At 33.6% G+C, this 10,718-nt stretch overlaps 1 protein-coding gene across 2 annotated transcripts; it reads left to right on the forward strand.

The window, feature by feature from the left end:
- The first annotated feature begins 3,395 nt into the window (after nucleotides 1-3,395).
- LOC108373628 (probable cytochrome P450 12c1, mitochondrial) lies at nucleotides 3,396-10,351 on the forward strand. Of its 2 annotated transcripts, XM_017629552.1 has the most exons (7): nucleotides 3,396-4,253; nucleotides 4,309-4,449; nucleotides 5,700-5,823; nucleotides 7,086-7,332; nucleotides 7,422-7,535; nucleotides 9,230-9,665; nucleotides 9,724-10,351. In XM_017629552.1, the coding sequence occupies exons 2-7, from the start codon at nucleotides 4,321-4,323 to the stop codon at nucleotides 10,321-10,323; spliced, it is 1,650 nt and encodes a 549-aa protein (XP_017485041.1). In that variant the 5' UTR covers nucleotides 3,396-4,253; nucleotides 4,309-4,320; the 3' UTR covers nucleotides 10,324-10,351. The 2 variants fall into 2 exon arrangements, with proteins under 2 accessions (XP_017485041.1, XP_017485040.1); XM_017629551.1 differs by having other exon boundaries at nucleotides 3,396-4,449.
- Nucleotides 10,352-10,718: the final 367 nt, after the last annotated feature.

A 10,718-nucleotide genomic window follows, 5' to 3' on the forward strand; every position in this document is an offset into this window, starting at 1 on the left:
TAATATACATATCGTCGTTTAAAGTACAAAACCGCGTATCAACAAAATGCAAAACCGCGTATGTGACGTTGCATAAATTATTTTCTAGAGAGTAAAAACACTCAAAATGGTTTTTTTTTATAAAGCAATCGCATTTCTGGCTAGTATATTTCAGGACGAATGGATAAGGATTGAGCCAAGAGCTTGTGTGAGCAAATCCAATTTTTGGCAGCAAATGTCAGTTACGCGGTTTTGCAGAATGACGATACGCGGTTTTGTACTTTAAACGACGATATACATATATAAAATAAATTATACTCTTTCTGTAGTAATATCTTTCATATCACATATTTTCCTTTGTTAATTTAAAAAGAAAGAAGATTTCAATGCAGTTTTATTTAAGGAGACTTTTATGAATTTTACTGAAAAGACTTTAAATACACTCTAAAAAAATTTTATTTATTTGCGCATATTAGGAGAGGTAACCAGTTTCCTCTTTCAATGTGTGCAAATTCGCACGCCGTGGAATAAAATTAATCATTGCCTGTTTACTCTTACATACCAAATTTGTCGCAAGAGCAAAATTACACATAAAATGTTTAAAATAAAGTAATGTTTATTATTAGNAATCAAATACTGAACATCTTATATGTATATTTATGTATACAGATTCTTGTTGAAAAATAGATACTTTTCAGTAGAAGTTTTACATGCTCTTTTTAGGGTGTACTTGCTACTTATTATATTTACTTTGCAAAATACTTATGCACAAAAAATTTACTTTATAAATTGAAATTACAAATGCTTGATTTTATGCACATGTATTCCAAGTCCTTAGGATGGGTTAAATTATGTCTTTTTCATGAAAATGTTTGGTTTTCTTACAGATTATGAGATGTATATGTAACAAAAAAAAATTGGATACATTTGGATACATTTTTGGCTTGGTCAGGGATACATTTTCTTGAGACGGCGCGGCAACACTGCTCACAATGTTATAGCATATGCATAGTATGCTCGAAAATTTTTTTTATATGCCAATAGTGTTCTAAAGCCATAAACTGAACGAGGACCTGTGGGTATATTCTGTAACCAATTAACGAAAATTTTCGTATCGAAAGGAATTTTCTATTCTACATAAATGTTCCAACGATTTCTATTGCAACTATTGAAACTTTATTTTCGATTATTGTCGCTACACTAACGATGGTAAAATTTGGTCGCTAAGCTTTGCGACTGCGACCTAAATAATGTTCTATAAATTTTTATATGGAAAAAATGTGCGAACCGTCACTTCCTAGCTTCCTGGTACTTGCACTTTGTTTTACTAAAATTGAATGGGCTAAAAAACTGCATACTTAACTTTTTTTCTGGCGCGCGTAAGTAAAAAGTGCAATATTTGAATGGGATTTTGAAGAATTTTCTTTAATTTTGCATAAGGTTTGGAACTCTGATGTTTGGGGTTTCCGTTGTAGAATCACCCCGTATTGAAAAAAATTCGCTGTACCCAAACTTTATTTACTGACGGTATATATATATATGTATGTATATTAAAAACGTTACTCATAAAAACGGTAGAAATATGTAGTAAGAACATAAAAAAATATATTAAAATATCAGATGAAAGTTGTTTAAAAAGCCCTTGATGGAAACTTAACTTGTTGTCAACAACTTTTTAATATGGTCGAATCAATTAAATTTTTAACACAAATAATTTTGTTCGGGACCGTAACAGTCTGCCACGCATCAGCATCTAACTCACTCATATCAACACTAAAATTGGTGCAGAAAATTTTAAACTGTTTTTGATAGATTTTTTTTTTGCGCTAATTGCGAGTCCGTTGGTATAAAGTTTCCATCAGCTCCATATTTTGAAAAAGACGTAGCTTCGAAAAGTTCCGTTAGAAAAATAATTAGCTCAATTACTGAATAAATTGGACATTTTGTAAAATAATAAATAATGAATAATTTTGCTAATAACATATATATTTTGTTCTGAAATAATATCTAAAAAATCCTATGCAAATCGATGCAACAATGTATGTATGTATGCCCCACGATATATCGAAAAATATGAATGTACATTTCGATGCATTGAATCAAAGAAGCACATCGGTGTATTTTTGCCACGGACATACCAGTTTTCAATGGACTTTTTTTTGTTCAGAATTGCCAGTCGCCGAAACTGAGAACTGCTGAGAACAAATCGATCCGCCCTAATGTGCATACATACATATGTATGTGCATACATAGTTCACACTATTTCGTCATGAGTGCTTATCACACTCTTTATGATCCAAACAGGAATGAACATGACGACCTTTGTTTATCTATAAATATGAAATTGCCTTAACCTGCTTTTATTTTCGTTTGCAATGAGCTTGTAAAAATTGCTGTTTATAATTGCTGTTTATAATTGTTTACAACGGGTATAGGGTATTGCAAAAAAGGTGCATAATTAATACATATGTACATATGTATGTAGCTCGTTTCCATAATTCCAAAAGAAATTTAAGTGAAACAAATTTTTTTTGTTTGAATTTAATCTGAAAACTGACGGAATTGAAAAAATCATGTTTCAATTAAATTGCTGTTTATTGTTTTTTATGACAGTGTAGCTCATTATTTAATAACAAAGACCGTGCAAGTCAAAATTTCAAACGTTGTACAAAAATTAGAAAAGTTCCACGAAGTTTCATCAAAATTTTGAACTCTTTAACTAGATCTCTGAGAAACATTTCGGGTATGCAGTTTTATAGCCCATTCAATTCAAAGTGCAAATTTTTGTAGCTTGGACTTACGGTTGATTTTTAGGGAATTTTTTTTTTTGAGATAGATATTGCTCATGTTCTCCATACGAAAAATTGTCCAATATATGTACTTTGTATGGAAGAAAATGCGCGAACAAAAAAATTACCAAAAATCAACGCTAAGTCCAAGCTACTTTAAACTTGCATGAATTGCATGGGCATCTCAAAAAAGTTCTAAAAAATCAGTTTAAAATTTTTATCAGCATTTGTTAAAATTCAAAGTTTTAAAATTTTGTTTTATATAGTTTTTTTTTTACATAGTAAGCTATATTTTCATAAAAAAATAATAAAAAATTTTCAAACAAAGAAAAGTAGTCAACACTTTCCAAAATGTCTCTCCCCTATTGACATTCTCGCCACCGTATTATATTTTGTATATAAAGTTTTGCGATAATTTTCAAGTTTTTTCCTCTTTGTTTAATTTTAAACAAAACTGCATTAAAGGATGTTATGTCTTTTTATTCTAAATACAAAGTTGTATTATCGGATTCGATGCATTACAAACGTCCCGTCCACAGAAATCTGGTCACCGTATATATACTGCATCAAATGATGCGAATTTTTTGCGAATACGAATGATATGAATCATTCCTATCATCCCTAGTCAGTACACCAAGTTCAAGGTTTTGCAACATAAAATTTAACTAATACTTATCAACGAATTCTCATAAGCAAAAAAATTAATAGAAAGAACATTTTCTTATCACCACGTATGGGACCACCCTTTACGTTTTGTTGATAAGAGAGACTTGTTGGTTGTGTTGTCAAGGAAGGTTAGCTAAACATTTTCTAAGAGGGTGCATTGTTTTTCAGCCCACCTGATTTTTAGCGGCCTACGCATTACAAAAGCAAAGTTTTCTGGTGGATATACATAAATAAATATGTACTTATGTGAGTTCCAAAACATATGTATTTCGAAAGTTCTGCTGCCTATAAGAGACATTTTATAGGGGTTTTAACACCTAAACAAAAAGCGAAATATACTTAGAGGGTATTTCTTTACATTAAAAGCTTAAAACTTAAGTCAAAGCTAATTGCCATGGCGATTTTAATGGAAGAATTTTGTCAAACTTACAAGTGACATAATACAAAATTTGTCAGTTTAGAAATGATGCGCTGCAAATATACACATGCCTTTTATTTACCTTTCATCAATAGCAGGAGAAAAATTCTGCTGTAAAGTAAGTACTTTCTTATCAGAGTTATCGCTCCCTCTTTTCTTCTATGCCACTGTACAGATAACATTTTTATTTGAAATTCGCATCAGCTGCACAAGCTATGTATTTGTTTTTCAGTGCACTGGTACTTAAGCATTGCATCCGACACATTTTCCTATCAGTTCAAATTCCTAACTCGAACGCAACGCTTTCAACGCAAAGCGCTATAAAATAAAGCAATTAATAAACGTGCAAAAAATATTTACATATATAAATACATACATGCACACAAATAAATACACTTTCGGTGAGCGCGCTTCTTTGTTTATATTTGAGCATTATTTAGGCGAGTAAAACTCTAGGCATATTTGAGAATGTCAGCAATTTGTAAGGCCCGTAATGCCGGCACGGCTGTCGTACGAGTGTGCAAGTATGGAGGAAAACAACAACAACAGTTGCAGAAAAGTCAAATTGCATTGCAGTCGACACTAAGCAATGCCAAGGTAAATTATGATGAAATTGGAGAAGTAAATATGTGTTATGGAAATTTTGCTGGAGCTGAACAAATAATGCTCAATTTGAAATGTGTGAAATAGGCACATAAGCTTAGTTTTCATCTATGTACATTAGGGTGGTACTTAAAAATAAAGGGAATTTTTTTCAGTCTCACCCCCTCAATCGATAATACCACGATCACCGATATCACATATAAATTTTGGTTCCGATTGGGATCGGTTAAGGCGAGTCGCAATGGGATCAAAGGCCATTTGCCTCTATGGAGACTCAAAAAATTAAAAATATATACATATATATTTTTTTTTCATTTAATACCCAAATTTAGTACTACTAAAGTTGAAGATATGACGTATACACTTTTGTCCCGATTGTAGTCGTTTAGACGCCTTCTAAACTTTGACCCATGTGCGGCATGCCTTAACTGACTCCAATCGGCACAAAAATTTATACGTGATATCTGTGAACGTGGCTTTATCGATTGAGGGGCTGAGACTGCAAGACCCGTTAATTTAAATTTAATTAAATTTTTTCATATTAAAATTTAGGTGTACCGTTAATTTCTTTATAATACAATTATCAGATCTAAACAAAATTAGTATCCAGACACCACCGATGAAAAAAGTGTTATCGAAATCGGTTAACGTGGTCCAAAGACGAATTGATAACTTTCTCCTTTTTTTGAAGTCGGTTAAAAATAGTATTATCGAATTCAAAGACACTTATAAATATATATTCTAATCCCACCATAGCTTCTGTCAGTGCGAATATGCTGTTATAATGGCTTTGAACTTCAGACGGATATTTGACTGCGACCTTTAGTGAGCTAATGGTCAATTAATATCTCCCGCCTGAAAATAACAGATTGATTATTTACATAAAAATTCCCAGTCGGCAAAATTAGCAACAAAGAAGCCTTCTTGGAGCCCTTATTTTAGATCTTCTGAGCGATAGGCACCCATGATCGATTCTTTACTACTTTTCATTTTGTATGAAATGCCCAGAGTTTGCAGGCCTTCAGCTCCTCTTAGAAGGGAAAATTTACATCAAATAATAATGTTTGAATTTAACTTTGCAATAGACACACACCGACTTTGGTTGACATGGGAACACACCTTCACATCTGCCTTCGAGTGGCGTGGCTATTGGAAGATCTTCCAATAAAGTTTATTTTGAAACGCTCTTAATTTTGCCGACAGGGAACGTTTGTGTTTTGTAGACTAACTATTTTTGTATGCAGATTGAAAGCGTGGAAACCAAATCATCCCAAAATACATTTAACTTCGAATGGCAGCAAGCGCTATCCTATAAAGCAATTCCCAGACTTACGCGATATCAAATGTTCCGTGGTTTCGTAAAAGGAGGTGAGTTAAAAATTTAGATCTACTTATACGTTTGTATGTAAATAGTATGGTAAAAAATTTAATCGATATAAAAACTAAGCAACTGCTTTTTATTAAAATTGCAGACCTTATTAAAATTTTACTTAAATTTATTTGAAGAAATCGAGTAAACGGTCTGAAATTTTAAGAAAACCTAATTGCTTAGTTTTTATTCATAAAGCCCATTGTACTAAAATCCAGATATTTATAAAAGTATTGCCAACTGATAGACATGTGAATTAACCTTAGGGATAGATTTCGGGACCCACAAAACCCGCGTTACATTTCTAAAAAACGTCGGGATGGGCGGGTTCGGAATGGACTTTGGAGGTGTGCGGGATCAGGATTGAATATTTAGTCCCGTGCCCATCTATAGTTCCATCGTGTGTCGTACACGCCATGGCCAATGCGTAAAGGCCCGTAATTCTTCCACACAATCTTTCTCTCGAATACTAAAAGAGCCGTCTCACCGAATGTTGTCATTGTCCATGCTTCTAAGCTATATATCAGCACGGGTATGATGAGAGACTTATAGAGTATGCTTATCGTACGTCTGAATTGCCTACTCAACTCAAAGTAGCACATGTTGGCAAGAGTTATTCTGCGTTGGATTTCCGGATCGGTGTTAATGCTGATTACCAAGTAACCGGAATTCTTTACTTGGGTGTCAAGGCGTGAATGCGCTTACTGTTTGTTTGATGGCAGGATATACTTCGTCTTGTACGCGTTTGCCCACATACACATTCGCCTTGCTTACCTATCCAACTTGGGAAAGGCAAAACAGGCTGTGTGGTTGATGATGTCGATGTCGTCGGCATAAGCCAATAATTGTAAGCTCTTGTAGAAAATTGTTCCAGAGCGGATCAGCTCTGCAGCTCTTATTATCTTCTCCAACATGAAATTAAGGAAATCACACGGAAAGGTGTCGCTCTGTCTGAAACCTCATTTGAATAAGAGTAGATAGATGCATGTATCTTATCAGCTCCTTGCCGCCGTACTTGAATAGCACGACTGGCAGGCCGTTAGCTCCGGCGGTCTTGTTGATTTTCAGCCATGTAATTGCTATTCGTACCTAATATACCAATGATGACATTTATGGCACTTTTAAAGCCAATTTTGGATGGGAGTTATGCTTTAAAATATAAAAAGATCTTGAAGAGAGTACACTCACAATATTTTTATAAACATATGGACAAATTTTCGAAGTCATATTTCCATTTAATATTATTTACCCTTATTTTCAGGTGAATTTGTCAATCTCTCGCTAAATGACTTTCTTTTTAAATGTCGTGAGAAATTTGGTGATATCTATCGCATGGCTGGTGTTATTGGGCAACCAGATACGGTCGTACTTTTTAGTGTAGACGATTTCGGGAAGATCTTTCGCACCGAAGGTAAATGGCCTAGTCGGCCCGGTACAGATGCCATTAGATACTACAGAGAATCACGAAAAGATGGTTTCTTTATAGAAACTGGTGGGCTAAATGCAGAGTGAGTAAAACAGATGTTTAATTTATTTCTACCTTATTTATTACGTTTTTGAAACTCATGTAAATTTATTTCATCTCTTCCTATAACAGAGGTGAAAAATGGGGCGCATTCCGAAATCAAGTGAATCCCATTTTGATGCATCCAAAAAATGCCAAACTTTATTTAGAACCATTGCAAAATGTGAATTTGGAATTTGTTAAAAGGTGAGTTTTCGCTTACAGCTCCGGTTTTAAAATTGAATCGTATACATTTATGTTCTAATTTAGAGAAATCTATCAAACCAGGCAGTGTAAATTAAAATGGTGCAGTAATTTTTTCCCCCATTTTTTTAATATTTTGTTTTATTTAAATTTTATAAATTTTTTTATAAAAATACATGCAGTTCACACTATAATAAAATCCGTAAAACTCTAAGCTTTTAAACTTTGCAACAGCAAAAAAAATCGCCAAATTTTTATTCAAATTTCACACTATTGATTCAGAAACTTTAGAATTTTTTTAGTTATGCCAGCTTTAAGTCGCTACAAAATACCGTTGTTTTTTGGAAGTTTTATTTGTTGATGGTGTTTCTTCCCTATAATAAAACCTAATTTTATATGGAAGAAAATGCGCATCACTCTCGACAAAAAAAAATTGTTAAAAGTTATTGGTGTTTTGTAGCAACTTAAACTTGCACTTTCTTATTTCAAAATTGAATGGACAAATAAAAAAACTGAATAAAAGGTGTACAACATTTTTGTTGTTACAAAGTTAGAAACTTTTGGGTATATAGATTTTGTTGTAGAGTATGTGTGTGTGAACTATATTTTTTATTTAAAACTAGCAAATGCCCGGCGTGCTTCACTGCACCTTAAATGTGTTTTTGTGCTGTTTGATACCCGAATTGTAATATTTTATTTATTTCATCAATTTCATTTAACACAATTTTTTTCAAACCGGTGGCAACCCTCTTCAAAATTATTTTCTACAGTAAACTTTCCTTAAACGCCTCCGTTTCACACTCATTTTGCAACATTCAATTTATCTTATCAAGTAAATTTAATTAAAATTTTCACACACCTGGTAACCTTCAACAAAAATATTTTCGGCTTTAGTCTTTCTTAAATCTCTTTCTTTTGGCAGTCATATTGCAATATTCACTTTATCTTTTCAACTTACTTAAATTGCAATTTTCAAGCAGGTGGTAACTATCTAATATTTTTCATTTTATGTTTTAAGTCAGACCTTTAGCAATGCACCGGTTGAAAACTGCATTCACTTTCATGCATTAGTTTTCGAGTTATGCGCGTACAAACATACATACGAGAAAACTGGAGTCAAAAATTCTAAAAATTGTTAATTTGGCTTCTTTTGGTCTATTAAAGACACTCGTATATTAATTTTCCTTTAATATTTATAGTGTACAGACAAGGGCGTAGCCAGTACCTGGTGTAAGGGGGGCGGGAGAACGAAATAGACTTGTAAATTTTTTTGATATATTTTTTATTTAAAAACGTTTCGAATTTTCAGCAAAGTTTTTGATTTCCTCCTGAATCATCTCGCGATTTTCGGTAACGAGTTTTCTATGGACGCTCATGAGTCATAGTTCAGAAAGCTTTTCTTCTCCTGTCGTGCTTCTGAGCCAGGCTTTTACTCTACGAAGTGTACTAAACGATCGCTCGTATCATATTTTAGGTTGTTCTTTCTAAGAGTCACACATTTTTCTTTTTTGAAACTCATATTCCCTACCCACCTAGAACTCCTTCCGGACTCATATATTCAGAATATTATTGTGGGGCTGTTACGATTTTATTATATTTATTGATTAATAAAATTAAAAAAAAAAAAAATATTAAAGAAATTAATAATAATAATTTTCTATTTTCACTGACCTTTCAAAAACGTCCCCTATTTATAGAATCCGCGATATTCGCGACCCGCATATACACGAAGTGCCGGACAACTTTTTTGAAGACATCAATCATCTTGCCTTCGACTCTATTGGAGTGGTTGCGCTGGATTATGACTTCGGTTTAACTCGCAAAAATCCCGATTCAAAAGATGCCAAATTACTTTGCAAGCATATGAGCGCATTTCTAAAGTCCATTTATGATTTGGGAATCAAACCTTCATTCTACAAATATATAAAAACACCAACATATCGACGTTTTGAAGAGTCAATGGATCTCATGTTTGATATCACAAATCGATATGTCAATGAAGCTGTAGCACGCCTAGAAGAGTACCCTTCCACCGAAGGCGAGGAACGCAGTGTTTTGGAGAAATTATTGAAAATCACTCGACAGACGGCTATCGTTATGGCCATGGATATGCTGATGGGTGGTGTGGATGCGGTAAGACCATAAAACATTTATTTATAAATTATAAGACGCCAACAAACTTATTTTACAGCCTTCTAGTGCGATCGCTACTATCGTACTGTGTATCGCTAAAAATCCAGAAAAGCAACAAAAACTGCGTGAAGAGCTCTTTGCTATTTTGCCGCACAAAAACGATCGTTTCTCTATTGATAATATGAAGCAATTGCCTTATTTGCGCGCCTGCATCAAGGAAGCACTTCGTTTATATCCATTGGCATTTGGTACAGCGCGTATAACTGGTGCTGATCTAGTGTTGAGCGGGTATCAAGTGCCCAAAGGGACGCCTACTTTAATTGCCACGAATTCCCTACCGAATGAGGAGCGTTTCTTTCCACGACCTCGTGAATTTATACCGGAACGTTGGCTGCGCCAAAAGGATGCATCATCTATGAATGTTGACGAGCAATTGATTGCAGATAATGTGAATAAATTTATTAATTTGCCTTTCGGATTTGGTCCACGCAGCTGTGTTGGCAAACGTATTGCTGATCTGGAAATGGAGTTGACATTGGCTAACGTGGTGCGGAATTTTCATATTGAATACAACTATCCGGCGGAAAATGCCTTCAAATATCATTTTATAAGTACGCCTGCTATACCGTTGAAATTTAAATTCGTTGATTTGAAATAAATAAATACGCTTCCTTATTTGAAAAAAGGGTTTCAAACTAGTTGTCGTAAGAATTATAGGGTTAACTCAAAACGAAAAAGATTGCACAAATGCAATGTTTAAAGACCGTTTTTTTCTCAAGTAGGTTTTAAACTTTATCTGCCCTGCAAAAACACAAATTTTGTTCTGAAAAAAAAAAATAAATGCATTTGGAAGGCCGATACGTGAAATGTTATAAACCAATTTTCAGCAAAGTTTTAAACCGTTTTTCGGATTTTTAAGAAAAAATTTAAGGTAGGAAGTTCTACAGCCCATTTAATTTTATTTGAAAAAATGTAAGTTTCAAGTGGCTAAGAATTCACGCTGATTTTTAATATTTTTTTTTTTTTGCTGAAATGTCCCTTTTTCTCCTAGCT

The sequence above is a fragment of the Rhagoletis zephyria genome, unplaced genomic scaffold (assembly GCF_001687245.7).
Source record: "Rhagoletis zephyria isolate East Lansing unplaced genomic scaffold, Rhagoletis_zephyria_1.1 Rzeph_scaffold_06878, whole genome shotgun sequence".
In the NCBI taxonomy this organism is placed as follows: Eukaryota; Metazoa; Arthropoda; class Insecta; order Diptera; family Tephritidae; genus Rhagoletis; species Rhagoletis zephyria.